The sequence below is a fragment of the Sphaeramia orbicularis genome, chromosome 1 (assembly GCF_902148855.1).
Source record: "Sphaeramia orbicularis chromosome 1, fSphaOr1.1, whole genome shotgun sequence".
NCBI classification, from domain to species: domain Eukaryota; kingdom Metazoa; phylum Chordata; class Actinopteri; order Kurtiformes; family Apogonidae; genus Sphaeramia; species Sphaeramia orbicularis.
Window position 1 is genome coordinate 6,948,574 of NC_043957.1, and position 19,295 is coordinate 6,967,868.

The following is a 19,295-nucleotide window of genomic DNA, read 5'->3' on the forward strand; positions in this document are numbered from 1 at the left end:
TACAGTCCACTGATAAAAAAACTGTATTTGGACAGGTTTATCAGTGCTTATTCATGGTTATACATTCACAAAAATACATTTAGTCAACATTTTTGTGGTTGAAACCTCCTGTAATTACACAAGATATTTGTCAATTAACAACAAGTCTTGTTAAACTTACAGAACAAATACGTCTTTTATGGTAATTGTCAGTAATTTATCGTTTATTCTTTTTTTTTTTTTTTTTTACAGTATTAAACTCAAATTAACAGTTAATCTCATGAATAGAAAAGAAATATTGTTGAAATGATGATACATTTGCAAATGTATTTTTAACTGTATTCTTCTGTGAAAAAAGAAAAAAATTCTTTAAAAAATGGAAATTTTATGGTTATTCACAGTTACACTTTTTTCATGTTATTTTAACATTTAACATGTAAAATCGCAGTCTGTTTTTGTCATTCATTGATATTTTCCTGTATCTAAAAATACAGGAAAAACTGTAAAATAAACAGGGAAAACTCTGTTAAATTACACTTTTTTTTTTTTTTTACAGTGTATGGTATCCCGCTGAGTGGCCATTTTTGTAATTCCATAAAAAATGGGTTCATTAAAAAAAATTCATTCACATAGTTTTTTTCATGCCTAAAGAGGAATAAAAACCATTCAGGAAAAAATATTGACTAAGGTTCTTATAATTCATGCATCAAAGGGTTAAGGAGATAAATAGACAGTTGGACGGGGGGGGGGTGTTTTTCGGGGGCCGTACCCTTGGCGATCTTTATGTCCAACGCCGTCCTGATCAGCGCCATGAGGGTGGAGTTAAAATGCACCGTGTTATCGTCGGCGACCGGCAGATCCATACGGAGCAGCCTCTGTGGAGAGCCAGCCAGGACGAGAGGATGAAGAGGAGGGGCGTTTTTCATCGAAGGAGGGGCTAACCTGAACCTCCAGGGTGGGGGTGGGTGTGGGGGGGTTGGGGGGCTGAGGATGGGGTTGAGAGAGCTCCATAGACAACAGCCAATCAGAAAAGAGGACAGGGATTGTCCAGGTGTCATTACTGTTCCCTCAACGTACGTAGAAATTAGACTTTTTTTCTTTCTTTTTTTTGATTTTTCCTGATCCGATCAAATGAGGCGTTGAGTGGGTTTGAATAAATGTTTTAGCGTCCGTTTTAGCAGCGGTTTTGTTTGTATCTTTAGTGCATGTGTTTAACCTCCTAAGACCCAGCTATGGCTTTTCTGTCCACAACTTTACACTAAAAAAAGAAAACTGTCCACCACAAAGGACATTCCATAAAAATTTTAAAAACTGCATCTGACAAAACTGTTGCATCATGATGTTTCCAATATAAGCAATTATATGGAAGTAAATCTGTGTCATCAGATTTTGAATTATAAAAGCCATTGAATTTCTAGCACTGATATTTTTTGCACTGAAACTCTGTATCTGAATTTTTTGCATCTGAATTTTTGCACCTGAGTTTTTTAAATTCCAAATTTATGAACATAGTTGAATTCAGAGACAAACAATCCAGATACTTAATTTCAGTGCAAAAAAATTCAGATACTTGATTTCAGTGCAAAAAAAAATTCAGTGCTACAAATTCAATGTCTTTTATAATTCAAAATCTGATGACACAGATTTACTTCCGTACACTAATTTAATAAAAAAAAAAAGTGTGTACTTTGCTGACATTTCCTGGGTCTCAGGAGGTTAAAAGTGCAAGAGCATTTACGTGAAAGGAAGGAAAAAACTCAAATCGGTGATTGGTCTATGTCTCCTGCTTTTCCAGTGATACTCTACGAGACAGCACAGCTATCCAATGGGGTGGGGGGGGCGCCATCTGCTGCTAAAGCGACTGCGAGAGCCGAGAACCACAAAGGAAGAACAATCGGAAGCCAAAAAACGGCCTCCGACCCAACCTGTGCCCATGTTCCCTAAATGTGTGAATGCACCGCAGCATTGACACATCTCTGTTGTTACACACATATAGATATATAGATATATAACAGTACACATACACCAACCCCCCCTCCAACCCCCCAACCCCCCCTTCATTTACACACAATTATTTGCACAGACTGCAATTAAGGGCACTTAATTGGAGTCCTCTGGAGACAAAAATAGGTCGAGTGGAGAACAATAACAGTATCACTGGTGTAATTCTGCTCTGTTTCAGGAGACTGCTGTTGTTGTAGTTGAACTCAGGCGTCTGCTATAGAGCTCCCCCTACCTGGAAGGAGGTTCCCTGTCTTTACTTTACATGTCTACATCAGGTAAAACCAATGGAGAACCCCCGGCGGATAGAACGGGTCAAGCTAGGGGCCCGGGCTCGGGACCGCTTGCCGTTCCTATCCTCGTCAGTCGGCGTTCCATCAGATTTACCTTACGAACATGAGCGTTGGGCACTCGACGATGGCAAACACGAAATGACGAAGGGGGGGTCGTATATGTGCTGGTGTGTTTCCTGAGTGTGTGCGAGTGTTGGGCATGCCCACAAAAGCCAAGGTGTTCGGGGCATGGGGCCAACATCCACAGCGCTCGGCAGGCAGCAGGCAGCAGGCAAAAAGCTCCATGTCGCCCATTAGCCATGCGACAGAGAATGCAAAAAGATCGCATGCAACATTGCACACAAACACCCCCCCGGTCAAAATCCCATCGGGTCAGACACACAGAGCATGCAGCATGCCGTTAACACCCGTTAGCTAACACCCGACTTTTCCCCATCTACCCGCCCCCTGAAGTCTTTCAAAACCCAAAAACTTTCACAATACAAGCAGCCGTGCATCCGCGCAAAGAGAGTATCCTCAATCGCAGTGGATTGATCCGACTGATCGGCAAATTCAGTTATTAGCCTTTTTTTCCTTTTTTGTCTTTCCGCTCTCTACATTTTTTTATTTGTTACATTCATCGTTCCCTTTAATCGAGAGTCAAATTGGACAGACAAGGGTGGTATTACATATATCAAGTATCAAGTTCAAGGTCTCTCTCAATGCCAAACGGCTGCAGTTTTTTCTTAAGGGGGGTGTCAGAGTTAGACAGGATTAGACTTGTGGCATTCCCTGGAAGAAGAAAAAAAAATCATAGAGAAGATCAAAAAAGATGACTGATGTTCGTTCTGTTTTGTCGTTTTTTTGGGGTTTTTTTTGGACCAACCGAATTTAGTAGCAATGGTACTGAAAGGGGTAAAGGGTAAAGGAAGGGGGGAGGGGGGGCGGGGGGGGTTTCTATCGAACGGGAGCAGTTAGTGGAGTTAAACTAGGCAGCTCTAAAACCGGGTTCCTGACAGATGGGGTTACAGATAAAAAAGGGAAGGTGAGAATGAGGAGAGAGAGAGAGGGGAGGAGGACGGTGAAAAAACACTGAAAGAGTCGACAGGTACTGGAGAGAAGGAACGGAGAGAGGAAGTGTGTGTAAGTGTGTGAATGTGTGTGTGTGTGTAGAGAAAGAGAAGAAGAAGAAGAAGTAGAAGCTGGAAATTACAGAACAAGACAAGGACTAAAACGACACTGACATACTGTCAATTAAACTGGGTCGTAATTATCCAAAACTGGTGTTTTGTTTTAATTCCAGTGAATAGAAGGCCCTAAAGGGGGACGGTCCAGACCTCTGCCTGGACCTTCAGGGTAATCAGTGTCCCGAAAAAAATATTCGTGTCTAACCTGGCTCTGAACACAACGGGGACTTTGTGACCTGGAGTGGAACTTAAATGAATTTGTGTTAAATGTTCTACGGCAGGTCGTTCGATGGCTGAAGTATGTGAATGGGCCAAGGTGACGAACTAGAGAGGGAGGAGTCAGAAAGAGGAGGGAGGAGTCAGAAAGAAGAGGGAGGAGACACAGAGTGGGTGGACGGAGGGGAGATGGATGCGTGAGGGTGGACGAGTGGAAAGAGGAGGAGTCAGCGATGGAAGAAAGAGAAGAAGAAGAGTGAATAGGTAGGAAAGAGGAGGAGTCAGAAAGAGAAGAAGGAGTGGACAGGTAGGAAAGAGGAGGAGTCAGGGAGAGAAGAAGGAGTGGACAGGTAGGAAAGAGGAGGAGTCAGGGAGAGAAGAAGGAGTGGACAGGTAGGAAAGAGGAGGAGTCAGAAAGAGAAGAAGGAGTGGACAGGTAGGAAAGAGGAGGAGTCAGAAAGAGAAGAAGGAGTGGACAGGTAGGAAAGAGGAGGAGTCAGGGAGAGAAGAAGGAGTGGACAGGTAGGAAAGAGGAGGAGTCAGGGAGAGAAGAAGGAGTGGACAGGTAGGAAAGAGGAGGAGTCAGGGAGAGAAGAAGGAGTGGACAGGTAGGAAAGAGGAGGAGTCAGAAAGAGAAGAAGGAGTGGACAGGTAGGAAAGAGGAGGAGTCAGAAAGAGAAGAAGGAGTGGACAGGTAGGAAAGAGGAGGAGTCAATGTGAGACAACATCCACATTCATTAACCAGTTCCCCAGGTTTTATAATCAAACAGGTCTAATTAAGAGAAAGATCTTAGATTAGCATTTTATGGTGCAACATGAAATCATGATTTGTGTAAATATACATGACACTTTATTGCCGTGTTATCGGTACGCATTGTAAGTTTTCCGTCTGTATATTCATGTCGCGTCAAATCCCACCACACTGAGGGTCAGGGTTAGGGTTATGTGAACCGGAGAATTAGGCGTAAATTTACATGTGATCAAATTGAGTTGAATAACACGCAAAAGGACTAAAATGTATAGCACACCAAATACCATAAGAACTGGTGTGACATACAACGCAATTTCACGTCAAACTCATTTTAGTTCAGGTTCCACATTCAGCCCAATATGAGCTGAAGTGGGCGGGACCCGCAAAATCTTAACACATTAATATAAAAATAATGTCAAAGCCAAAGCAAAGAGTAAAATTACATTTTAGTGTTTTAACCCTTAGTGGTCTGAGCCTATTTTGGCCGCTTTTCAGTCCTTTTGATTTTGCCTTTATATACTATCTAAACAAATGTTTACCATACCCATGTTTGGAATCTTTTTTTTCAGCACAACTTCATCTATCTCACCTATCAATTATTTTTTCACTTTAACCAACTATAAAAACACAAAATGACAGGAAACACACAAAAAATATAAAATCCGATTTGAAAAATGTATATAATTTATTGCATAAATAACACAAAGATGCTTAACAAACCTTTTCAAAGACTTTAAAAGTGAATATTGGTTCCAAATATTAGGTAATATAAAATTAATGTCAAAGCCAAACTTTTTATGTCTAACTTCTGTTATTATAAAATCAGATTTAAATTTAGTGTTTAAAGTTATTTGTTGTGTTTTTTTTTTGTTTTGTTTTCTGTTGTGCTGTGTTTTGGTGTGTTGTGGTGTTTTTAATACATAAATGTAGTTTTTAATTTTTGTTTTTTACAGTCATGACAAAAGAGACATTTCTGTTTTTACTTGGAACAGAGAAAGTCATCTTTCTATCTACAATTTAAGAAAAAATACTACAAAAGCAATTGATGACATATAGCTACCCTCTATTGGGCAAGTGACAATTTTTTGTCATTTCCACAAACATTAAATATGGGTGCGTCACTGCGACCCGAGACAGATTTTTTAGACATTTCGTAGCTGTAAATAGTGAATATGAGTGACTTTTGTTGGTTTATGACCTTCGAACACTTGTGTTTACTTTTTAGCAAGTGCTGCTGGGATGTTTTATGGCATGAGGAGGGAGACTGTTGTCACGGCAACCGACGAGGAAGTTGATGACGATGTCCAACAACACACTAAGGCTGAAATTTTGAATTTCATAGTATTTCAGTGACTGAACTATAAAGGGTTAATGTTGTAAATATGAATGCAACCAAAATATTCAATAAAATCAAATGGATTTCATAAAGAATGTAGTTTCAAATTAAGAATATATTTACAAAGATTAGCGGAGAATAGTGTTTTGATAATTAGAGCTACAGCTAACACTTAACAGATTATCTGAAGCTGTGCTACTTCGTTTGGAATTTGGCGTCTACTACGTCTTTCTAATTAAAAGTTACCGAAGGAGTTCAAACCAAACTGTCTTTTTGAATCCTATTTTGATGAATGTGGATGTTTTTACAAAAGAAATAGAAAATAACCCCAGACAGAGGAGGAGGAGGAGTCTAATGAGGCAGAGACAGACTGGACAATAAGACAGAGAGACAGCGAGTGCTGAAATGCTTGACCTGAACTGTTTCACTGATGATCCAAGGCACAAAAACAAGCCAAAGGGTTCCAAATTTCATTCATTATGTATAGATATATAAAAAAAGGGATCTTCAAAAAAAAAAAAAGACCAAAAAATTTTGTTGTATGGTTTGTGCACAGTATGTAGGCGTGTGGTCATGTATGTGTGTGTGTGTGTGTGTGTGTGTGTGTGAGTGTGTGCACTTATTTGCCATCCACAGCAATAAGAGACGCAGAGGACTGAACACAGACACCTTTGCTCATCCTTCTGTACCTGCATCGTAAGCAAATAGTCGCACTGTGTGGTGAAAATAATCACTTCTACATGTTGTTTTGTATGGAATAGTAGTTGTGTAAACTGTGTTTTCCACATGTTGGCGCTTATTCCCATATTTACAGGAAAAAATGACGTACAATTGTCTGCATCCTTTCAAAATAAAACATAAAAGTGAGTTTAAAGTATGTAATATGTTCTCTGAATGTTTTCGTGCAACTCTGGAGTAGCTAAAAACAGTATCAGGGTATTTTATTCAACCCATAAAGACCCACATATTCACACAGGACCAAGAGCATCTACTGATCTAAACTGTTTAATACCTGTGGATCCACTAATCCTATACATACATGTCAATAATTGGTGTAAAATACAGTTCTTCATCTTTTCATGCTCATCAGATATGACCTATTTGGACGACAGATTTTTGTCATTTCAGCCAGCGTTTGTGGGTTTTTAATTCAACATAATCCAATAACTTTAGGTTCAAGTACTCAACAGATGTTTACTTCAGCCCAATTACAAGCGACATAAAAAGCATATATATTTGTAGAAGCCAATAATGTAATAACAACTGATAACGTAATAACGGCTGATAACATAATAAATTTGCCATTTTTAAAATGTAATACACCAATAACATAATAAAAGTCCTGAACCGATAATGTAATAGCTTTTGGTCAATAATGTTATAACTTATTACGTTATTTCCTCAGTTATTACATTTGCAAAGAATTTTTTTTTACCAGGAAAATATCGTAATAACCAGCCAATAAGTTATGATGTTATTGGCCAAAAGTTATTATGTTATCAGTTCAGGACTTTTATTATGTAGTTGGCCAGATATTACGTTATTTGCTTATTATATTTTAAAAATGGCAAATTTATTACATTATCGGCTGTTATTACGTTATCAGTTGTTACTACATTATTGGCTTCTACAACATTTAATATTTGCCTTTTGCTAGATCACATTTATGAATTAAAGCACTACTTGTTTTTAGTTTTTTTTTTTTTTTTTTAACAACATGTAATGTAATTAAGATATGAGAGAAAAAAAATCATTACTACATTTTTCTTTTTAATAAAAAATGAAAACAGGTCCCACAGACCCAAACACCATACAAGGGTTAAAACATTAAATATAGGGCCTCAGTTTTAATAAAACTACAGTGTTTCAGAGAGTTTAAGGACATTTGGAAGCTGTAAATAGTGAATGTGAGTGATTTTTGTCAGTTTATGACCTTATAACGGTTGTCACAGCAACCGACGAGGATGAAATTATTAGTATTTCAACAAGTGAACTATAAAAAGGTTAAATAGAGAGAAATAATAATAATAATTTGGGAACGGCCACAAAAGTAGCACTGGGTCTTTATGGGTTAATATATTTTATATGCTTATATTTCTAGGATGCAGAATGGGAAACATGTTAATGTCAAAGAAATGTTTCTAAATTCATTAATTTCTTCTTGGAAACTTTCATCAGATTTGTGTTCTACCTGTGTTTTTTTTTTCTTTTTTGGTTGTTATGTAAGTGAACGTGCACATGCATGCGTCCGTGCAGGTTGCAGAAGGACCGGCAAAGTCTCCTCAGTTCCCTTACTCCTGCGGCTTGACGGGTTGGAAATTACAAAAAATAAAAAAAAATATATATAGATAAATAAAAAAAAAAAAGAGGACTGACTACCACTCCACTATCACTTCACTTCACTGCACGACAAAAGCCCATCCCTCCATCCCCGCGGTCGGAGAGAGAGAAGAGAGGACAGCGCTCACCACCACCACAACCACCACTAACAGACAATGAGGAGAACACCGCTGGGAGGAGGAGGAGGAGGAGGAGGAGGAGGAGGAGGAGGAGGGGGCGGGGCCAGGTGGAGGAGGAGGAGGGGGAGGAGTTTAATGAACAGGGAGGTTTCAGAAGTTATCCTCCCCGGCGATGGGGAGGAAAAGAGGACGGAGATGAGAGGGAGGGAGGGGTGGGGGTGGTGGCGGGGCAGGAATGAAGGGGAGGAGGTGGAGTGGTGGTGGAGGAGGGGTGGGGGGGGTAAGGTGGGGTGGGGGGCGAGTCTACCTTATAGGCGACCCGGGCGGGACACCTCTTCCCGAGGCCTAGCGGCGGACACATGTGTCTTAGCATCTGATACATGTCTGTGTAAGTGATCCGGCCGCTGGGGTGGCCACAAATAGACAAACAAACACACACACACACACACACACACACACACACACACGGTACAGGCGCACATTTAGTCATATGTCCACAAACACACACACACACCGGACACAACAAACGAAGACGGACGACATGTAAACGAAATTAAGAAAACCAGTCGAGGGGGGTGGGGGGGGTGGGGTGGGGTGTAGGAAGGACAAGAGGGAAGGGGTGGGGTGGGGGGCGCAGACAGAACAGAGGTGTGTTTGGGGGGAGGAGACACGGGGAGAAAAATGAAAGAAACCGACAAAGGAAAGGAAGAGGGAGGGAAACAAATACACAGAGGTTATTGTTTTGGTCGCAGTGAACATGTGGTTGTTGTGGTGAAGAGTAGAGAAAAGAGAGAGAGAGGGAGCGAGCGAGTGAGAGAGAGAGAGAGGGGCTGTTATGTGGTGTCTATAGTCTGGTAAAAGGGGGAGGAAGGGGGGAGAAAGGAGGGAAGGTTGGAGGAGGAGGTGTTATCGTTTAGTTAGTTTTTGTTAAAGATACCGTTCTATGCGAGGAGAAAAGGGGATTGGGATTGTTTTTTTTCTTTTTTGTTTTTTTTTATTATTTTAGGGGGTGGTGGCCCCCCCCTTTCGCCGCTCGGATAGAACTGGCAGCGGGGCTTCTAGCAGGCAAAGAAAAGCACCGCTGCAGAGGTCGGAGTGAGCCACAATGACAAGTCAATGCAGTCCGTTTACTGAGGCTGCGTGTCCACCAGGAAACCACTGCGCTCCAGACTGGGCCTTTGGATGCAGACGGGGTGGGGGGGCACTGTCAGCTTAGGGAGGTGGGTCAGAGGTCAGTTCACTCAAATCAAGGCTCTAATAGTTTTGGATTTTTCATTATAGTTAAGTTTTATTTAGTTTTGACTTTTTTTCTCTAAGTTTTAATATGTTTTTAGAGCAGGTTTGCTAGTTTTTATTAGTTTTCGTTATTTTCTAAATGCTTAGTTTTAGGGGGTTTTTTTTATATCTTTTCTTCGCCATTGAATTCACATAAATCCCAGACAGGACTCTGCTGCTGAACTGAATGAGTCATTACTTTTTAACACTGGTATAGGTCTAAAACTTTTCTAACTCTGTCCATCTGCAGAAATGCGCAGACTTTACATGGAATCAAATAATTTTTTCACAGCATAAACACCAATATGGATTATTTTCTTGCCAAATTCAATACTCGATGCTCAATTTGCATTGTTCGTAGTTTGTCAGTAAGCCACTAAACATAAAAGTTGCACTTTTTCTCCATTATACAACGTAATTATGTTTTGGAAATAGTGTTCGTCATTAAAAAAATTGCACAAATCTTGAATGTTTCCTTTCTTGTATTTGGGTTCTTCTATGAAACTGGTCCTAAAAACAGCACAGAGGGGCTAAAAATTCAAACAGATGTAGACGAACATTATGAATAGAGCTGTAAGAAAATATCAATTCTGCAATATATCACGATATTTCATTTCAGAATACTGTATTGATATTAAAAGGTACTGTATCTTTATTTTTAGGTATTTATTTAAATGCAGATATTGTGGAGGTTCATTTTTGGGATTTTTTGCTTATATCTATTGTTTATATCTTATATTTATTATTATTGAACACTCTTTTATTCAATAATGTCAGTTCCTTTGTTGGGATTGAACTAAAATACTGTTCTGACGTTAGTTCTGAACTAATAGAATCTGAACATTTGAACAGGATCTGAAACTGTAATGTCTATAAAACAGAATTTCAGTTTGAACACAGGAACATTTTGTGATATAGCATTAGATCCTGTTGGGATCAAATAAAAATGTGTTTAGTATTTGTGCAGATTTCTGCTGTAATTCAATTCTTCAAGGAAATAATCATAAAAAAAAAAAAATTGCCTTTCAACAGTATCATGATACATCGTATTGTAATCCTAGTGTTGTGATTTGTGTCATATCGCCAGATTCTTGCCGATACACAGCCCTAGTTATGAAGCAGGTTTGGAAGTACTTTGGGTCTGTTCAGCAGTTCTCTACCTCGGCTCGGTCCGTCCGTCGCCAGCAGCTAGTCTCGCGATACAGTCAGAGATGTTGCTGTGGAGACGACCTGCTTCAGGGTGTGTCCTGCAGCACTTCCACCTCTGACCGAACGAGTGACTCTCACTAGTCTATGTGAGAATAAACGGAATATTAGCAAAAGTGCTGCTGAATCGATTCAATAAATCCGCACAAATAGGACGCCTTCGAGCTGCAGACGTGTGTTGGGTGAAAGGTTCTAATAGTTTTGGATTTTTCATTATAGTTTTGTTTTATTTAGTTTGGACTTTTTTTTCTCTAATTCAGTTAGTTTTAATTTGTTTTTAAAGCAGGTTTACTAGTTTTTATTAGTTTTCATTTTTTACTAAATGCTTAGTTTTAGTTTAGTTTTAGTATTAGTTTTAGTTTTGTCGTCTCTTTTCTCTTCTTCTCTGTCGTCGTATTCAAATAAATCCCAGACAGGACTCTGCTGCTTTCTCCCAACTTTAGTCTCCATGTTTCCAGGTAGAGTGGGGACCAGAAGACGACTGGAAACCACAAGTGACGGACCGTCAAGTGTCGTATGGTGCTGCTAGCTAAAATTGCTAGAACGAAATAAATCGATCTCATATCAATCCAACGTTGACAAAGATAAAAACAAAGGGAATTTTATCCATAATTTTTATACGTTTTAGTTAGTTTTATAAACACACAATACAGTTTCAGTTAGTTATTGTTTTTTCTTTTAATTATAGTTTTCTTTTTTAAAAATTTTTTTTAAACTTTTTTTTTTTTTTTATTATAATATGGAGAATCAGCGTTCAGTTTCTATGCTCCGTATATCTGGAACAAACTACCAGAAAATATCAGGTCTGCTGAGAGTCTGAGTTCTTTTAAGTCCAGGTTAAAGACTCACCTGTTCACTGCCGCCTTTGACTAAAAGGCTTTTGACTTTTTAAATTTTATATTCTCCTTCCAAACTCTGCACTGCAACTCTTACTTTGATATGTGTGTGTTTTTATATTTTTGGATTTTATGTGTTGTTTTCTTACTTGCTGTTTTTAATCACCTTTTACATGTTTCATTTATAATGTTTTAAATGTATTTCTTTTTCACTTGTCGTTGTATTTCAATGTCCCATATGAAGCACCTTGAACTGCCTTGTTGCTGAAATGTGCTATACAAATAAACTTGCCTTGCCTTGTTTATTTCAGTTAACGAAAAATGTTTTTGCAATTCTAGTTTCGGTCATTTTGTTAGTTTTTGTTAATAACCTCAGTCGGGTGCACATTGACAGTGGGCTCAGCTGTGATTTGAGTGAACCGCCCCTTTAATCACATGACCGGTCTGAGCTGCAGCGTCTGAACCATGCTTCCCACATCTGCATCTGTACGGCACAGGCGGCAAATAAGAGGAACCTGATGGACACAAGACCTGTGTATGTCTAGAGTCCCCCCGCCCCCCCCCTCCCCCAAACCACACCCACACCTGGACCCTTTCTTTCTATTCCCCGTAAACCAGAGACACAAACAGAGTGGGTTCAGCCACGGTTCTGACGCCGAATATACGACCCGTTACCGTTGTCTTTAAAAGTGTGTCTAATCTAATCGAATGACTGACAGATTGGATCAGTTTACATTAAGAAAAAAACTGCATAAACCCTTTAAAACCTTTTTTTCGATTGCACTATTTCTACTTTGTCTCTTTTAATATTTGTTGCACTGATATGAAGAAGCTCCCCAATTTCGTTGTACAATGTATAATGACAATAAAGAGCATTCTATTCTATTCTATTGTATTCTTAAAACCTTTTGTATCTTATTTGCTACACCAGGTTCTGAGACTTCTATCTAATCAATAAGATCAATATTCGCCTTAAAAACCTGTTGTATGTAACCTGATATGTGTTTTAGTCGATTATGAGTCCACTACAGCCAGTGGAAAGGCTTTTTTTTGTTTGTTTGTTTTTTTTCAAAATGGCCACTATCGTTAAATCATCCACACATTTTTTGTAGGGAAAGTCTTTGGTAATTTTCAAAAAGCTACGTTAAGAAGAACACTTAAATTGTTAAAAATGTCTGTATGAAATTTGATACTGCATAATATTTTTGTTTTGTTTTGATTTTCATTGTTTTTATTTTGTATTTAAAATTTAAATTATCCCCGTGTGGTGTATCTGTAAAAGTTTATACATTTATGCGTATTCCTTCTGTAAAATTGCCTTATCTCACTGTAACGAACTGTAGACGTTTGTTTAACACCATAAACATCCTGTTAAAGCTTCCGTTAATAAAAACAAATCTTAAAAAAAATAAATAAATAAAAAAATTGATAGGTATGTAATGTTCTTTATAAAAATGCCCAAATGTATCAAATGTGATACAAAAATATACAATAAACAAAATGATAGTGAAATATTTGGTTGGATTTTGTTAAAAGGTCTAATAAACATCTCAATTCCAAAAAATTAGTATTTTTTTTTGTCTAGTTTTTGATGGGTAAGGTTTTACAGGGTTAATTATTTTCCCTGGGCCTGGTCTATATTAAGGAATAATATTTCACAGGTGGCCATATCTTGAACCTGAGTTTGTATAGTTGAAGCGACTGCTAAGACGGAGCATTTGTGTTTAATATAAAATAAAATGGTGAACTACACTGTGTACATGTTAGAGGAGCTGAGAATGATGAAAAAATACCTGTTTAACCCTAAATGACCTGAACAGCTGTTGGCGACCAAAAGCATCTACGAATGTTTAATAACTTCAGAAACACTAATTCTATCATTACATTTAGATCCTTCAGATAAAATACTATTTCAAATTGGTGAATGTTAAAACACTGTCATCTTCTACAACATTAATTAATCTATAAAAACCATGTAGTTGAACTAATGACAGTGGCTGTAAATGTTTTTACACAGGAAAAACTACTGAGTGTTTCTTTCCAGAGTCAAAAGTATTTTCCTCAAAAAGTGTAAATTTGGTTCTATATTGAGTAAATTTGACTGTAGAATGAGTAAATTTGGTTCTATATCAAGTAAATTTGGTTCTATAATGAGTAAATTTGATTCTATATTGAGTAAATTTGGCTCCATATTGAGTAAATTTGGTTCTATATTAAGTAAATTTGGTTCTATATTGAGTAAATTTGGCTCTGTATTAAGTAAATTTGGTTCTATATTGAGTAAATTTGGCTGTATACTGAGTAAATTTGGTTCTATATTGAGTTTCCAGAGCGCTACCCAAAGAGTAACTTTTACTCTTTTTAGAGAGGGACCAAATGTTATCTGAGTAGAGTAAAATGTTCTTTAATTTGAGTAAATTTTACTCAGGCAAATTTCCTGAGTACATTCAATTAATGATATATTTTGCTGAAATTTTACCTCAGGCTTCAAATTAACTGAGTTCTTATGAACATCTACATGTTCAGTAAGTTAAATATGGAGAATATATGTATGTGATATTAACTGAAAAAAACCCAAAAACAAATTCAGTCAGTGATATTAGTAAAAATAGGACCAAGGTTCCTGTAGTCCAATGACATAATTGACATTCATTTGACCTATCAAGGTCAAGGTCAAAGGTCATGGCACCAAATCAAAGCCCATATGTGACTTCCTATCTATTACCAAGAGCAATTATATCAATACCTTCAACTGTTTTGAAGTTATAACACTTTGAAATGAGTCCCATTATAAACCAGTGGGAATTTAGAAAAATTCATCAAAAATTCAAAAATCAATATTTTCCCATTCTTTGAACAAACTTGCTAGACCTTAACCCAAAGATGTTTCACAACAAATATCAAGTTATTATGAGAAGATTCTTTGTTTACAAATGACGGATGGGAAACATGGGACCTGTCGGACCGTTGGACTAAAAATGGTTCCATTAAAGTAGAAATCATGTGGAAGTCGCCACGAGAGCAGTTGGAGGTCTTTCAGGGTTAATTGTGTCTCTTCACCAGCCTCATGTTTTCGATGCTGCTACATTAGATTTTACAGTTCAATATATTATGCTATGCGTGTTTTACTCACATTCATTTAACCCTCCGGTATCTGAGTGAGCATATTATGCACACTTTGCACTTCAGGTTATCAAAAGTTCACATTATTTTTCACAATTTGTATTAGATTATAATTCAAAAGTTGTTCATTGTTACATGGTTTTTAAACTGTGGCCACCAACAAAAGTTTGCACAATGTAAACAATAGAAAATGGCATCACTACCATCTATGTCCATAGTGTGCTAAAAATGCTCATATACTCCCATTATATTAAGCATCGAGCAATCACACCACGAAAAAAAACAACAAAAACATATCTATCATCTCAATTCGATATTCCTAAATAATTTTAAACTTAAGGCTGTTTTTTTTTTTTTTCCAATATAATCAAAATAAATCGTGAACAACACTGTTTTTTTTCATCAAATGTAATTAATTTTTTAATCCCTCTGGACATTGAAGTTAATGTTTTTTAATGTCATTTAACCCTTAGTGGTCTGAGCCTATTTTGGCCATTTTTGAATATTTTTGATTTTGCCTTTATATACTATATAAAGAAATGTTTACTATACCCATGTTTGGTATCTTTTTTTCTCAGCACAACTTCATTTATATCAACTGCTTATTATTTTTTTCACTTTAACCTACTATATCAACACAAAAGGCCAGAAAACACACAAAAAATATAAAATATGATTTGAAAAATGTATCTAATTTACTGTATAAATAACACACAGATGCTTAACGAACCTTTTCAAAGACTTTAAAAGTGAATACTGGTTCCAAATATTACGTATATAAAATCAAAATTGTAATAAATTAAAAATATAGTCAAATATTTGACATAAAAGCAGATCTTTACATCGGCGTTTTGACAAAATCTTATTAATGACTTTTAATGCTTTTTATGACCTGCAGGAACCCTGATTATAAACATAGCATTTAAAGGGTTAAAAACATGACAGTTATTGAGTATCTGGTATTTTTATTTACAGCTCAAGTTGATGAAATACAAAAAAAAAAAAAAAAAAAAAAAAGCAAAAGAGTTCAGAACAAATTGTATGAAAACATTTTTGACATTATTCTGCGACTGTGCCTTTTACTGGGGGGGGGGTTATTTCAGGAAAATTTTCAGATTCCACTTTAGCACAGATTTTCTAATGCTCCAATGTCTTGGAAATACAAAAATGTGAAAAAAATTCAAATCAAGCCCAAAACCCCACCCCCACCCTGAAAGTTACTTTTTCAACCCTGAAAACACATGGTTTTTGGCAACTTTCAAACCGTCTTCACTTTTGATAAAGTACAATGTAGCAATCTGCTCATGCTGGGCCCTTAAATGTTTTTTGTGAGACATGTCATGTCTTAAGAGTGCTTTGCACTACAAAAGGTGTAGTGTCAGAAAATGAATGAAGTGTTAGTGATTCCTGCCAAAATGTGTGCTAGTGTTTCCCGCCACACTAATGGTGGCAAATTCAAAATTCAAATGGAATGTACATGTTGCAATATTTAGTCTCTAACGTGGCTTTGAAAGGGCCAAAGGCCTTGGGGGATCCCACCAGGAAACCAGAGGGAAGAGAACTGAGGACAGATTTGAAAAAATGTCGGAATAGTATCAATTTTTGAAAAAACTAGGCATTTTGGTGACCTTTAACCTCCAACATGACCTTGACATTAGACTTTTCATGGTACAAAGTACTCTTATGATACAATATGGCACCGGCAAGATCATTAAATGGCCCATCATGAACATATTTATACATTGCACTGGACAAAAGAGTGGAGAAGCTGTGAAAGTTGCAAAAAACAGGGATTTTCAGAGTTAAAGTAATTTTTGGGGTGGGTGGGGTTTTGGACGACAGTTTCAAAAAAATTACACAGGAGTGCTTAGAACATCTTGTTGCATCAGAAAATCTGGGCTAACTACTACTACTACTACTTACTACTTACTTACTACTACTACCTACTTTTATGCATACTCTTGGGGGGTGGGGGGATACCGGAGGGTTAATTTTCCATCAACAGGAGGCCCCGCCCACTCTGCCTATGTCTCTGTATTAAAGGAACCCTGGCTCTTGCATCCAAACCCCAACTCCAACCAGAACAATGCACGTTTGGTCGACCATTATTTTCTGCCCAGGCAAAAATTAGACAGCGAGCAGAAAACCAAAGAGACAATGTTTGACTGGAGTCTGGACTGGACTGGACTGGGAACAGAAGACTGATCAGAAATGGACACAGTGTCATTTTCTCAGCGTTCAGTCAGAAGACAATAGCAAAGTGCAGTGCACCACCTCATGCTTCACACACACCGCTGGAGGGGTGTGTGTGTGTGTGAGTGTGTGTGAGAGAGAGATAGTGTGTACAAGAGTGTGTGTGTGTGTGTGTGTGCATTTCTGCATTGTCCCAAACATTCTCATTGTCATGTCAGAATGCAATATACAACAGAAACTCTCCAAAAAAATGATTCAATGGTGAGATGAGATTAAAACAACTGAGCAATGCAAACCTCAACAAAAAAAAAGTCAAACCCAAGAAAACAAAAGTTGGAGTAAGAAAGTTTTTTTTTTTTTAAAGTGATCAAGAGCGACATTCATTCCAGTCTCTTAAAGGCGAGCAGGTTGCGTTTAAGTTTGTGCTTTAGGGGTTTGGTCCAAACCTTGCAGGCCACCCTATGTGGGCATTTCTTGCCAAGGCCCAGGGGAGGGGAGATAACTCGCAATAAACTGTACATATCCTTATAATGTATGCGCCCGCTGCAAGAAAAATACAAGGAGGGGAGGTTAGGTGAAGCAACACATGGATTACAGAAAGAAAAAAGAGAGAGAGAGAGAGAGAGAGAGAGAGAAGAGTGAGAAAGAGGAGGAGAAAAAAACTGGGAGATGAAAAAGAAGAAAACTAAAACACTAGACTAAGACAGGGCCGCCTTAACGCATGGGTCTGATGGACACTTAGCATAGGGTTAGCGCTAGCATTAGGACCACAAGCTAATATGAGTGTGTGAAACCCTTCAGTGTCCTTTGTGTCATATATGATACGAACCATTCAACGGCCTGGAGTTACTTAATTAACTATTAATTTAAGCTCTATGTTATTTTTTAAATAATTTATTTTTATTTTGTACTCAAAACTTTCCATTATTTTTATATAAATTTGTTTTATTTTGTACTGTAGTTTTATTTGGGATTTCTCAATCATTTTGTGAAGATTTAATTTTTTGGTACTGGAATTTTTCAATCATTATAAAAACATTTTATTTTGTACTGATTTTTTGAAAATCAATTAAGAGATTTTTTTGCACAAAAATGTTTAAATCTTTTTTTTTAGACTTTAAAAAATTTGTACTAAAAATTTTCAATATTTTTTTTCCAGATTATTTTATTTTGTACAAACATTTATAGACATTTTTTTGAACAAAATCTTAATTTTTTTTTTTTTTTACTGATTTTTTTATTTCAGACTACAATTTTTCAGCCATTTTTTTTACAGATTTTTTTTTATTTTGTACAAAATTTTCAATAATTTTTTAAAAAAGATTTTTTTATTTTGTACTGAAATTTTACAATCTTTTTTTTTTTTTTTTTTTTTTTAATTTTGCACTAGAATTTGTACAGAAAATAATTTCCTACAATTTAAAATTCGTATTCTGAATGTTTAATGTCACTGTGTTCATGTGCATGATGGTGATGATGCTGTACCGGAGAACCTTCATATTCTAGACTGAAACTTATTTAAAAATCATCTTTCTAACCATTGGAGCATCACGGTTTAAACTGGCTTTGACTTATGTTGATGTAAAATGACGTCCTGAAGACCGCTGACGTCCATCCAATAATGAGCCCATAATGCTGTTAAGACGACCCTGGACTAAGAGAGACATTTAATTAGACTCAGAAAGAGAAGAGCTTGGCCTCATGCTCACACATCAGAGAGAGAAAAGGAAGGGGAGGATACATTCATCTCATTTATCGCACAAACTGTGCAACTTTCAAAACAGAAGTAGAGAAATGGAAGTATACAGTTGGTCGAGTCCTGGCTCAGACACAAAGGCATCAGCTGTTCCATTGGTACATGTTATCATCACATAATGTAGATCCTGTGTCATTACATTTCCTGGAAGACGCCAAAGTCTGACTAATTTAAGAGAGAAAGTCAGGGTTATTTTACATTCAGCAGGAGAACTGGTCACACTGTGGAAGTGCATTGGATAGGTTCCAACTCTGTGTGTGTGTGTGGACTGTATGTATACATGTATAAATGTAGAGTTTATATACCCTTAGCATCAGAGCATAATGACCGAACTCAGACACAAATAGACAAAAGTATGTGGACCCGTTGAATCCAGGTGTTTCTGTTCTAACAGGGGTCTGGGATCCAAAACAATAAGGACTAATGTCAGAATAGAGTTTTATATTATGGGATAGATATCCTATTAATTATTAATACTGATGTTTGTTTGTCCGATCCTCCTGAACAGGACATCTGACAGCTGGAGACATGATGTGTCCACATATTTATGTCCATATAGTTTATAAACATCAATATTTCACTGTAGTTTAATGGTAGATTTTTATTCCTCAGTCAGATGTGATGAAAGTAGATGGAAATTATTATTTACAGTCAGAGCAGGAAAAATATTAGATACATTTAGAAGGAGAACATTGAAAATCAGAG

At 37.2% G+C, this 19,295-nt stretch overlaps 1 protein-coding gene across 1 annotated transcript in view; it reads right to left on the bottom strand.

The window, feature by feature from the left end:
- The window catches only part of cacna1ab (calcium channel, voltage-dependent, P/Q type, alpha 1A subunit, b), a 331,651-nt gene that overhangs the window by 53,111 nt on the left and 259,245 nt on the right, over window positions 1-19,295 (bottom strand). Inside the window, 2 exon segments of the mRNA XM_030154455.1 lie at window positions 749-854; window positions 17,281-17,377. Of these exon segments, the coding sequence (XP_030010315.1) occupies window positions 749-854; window positions 17,281-17,377 (203 nt within the window).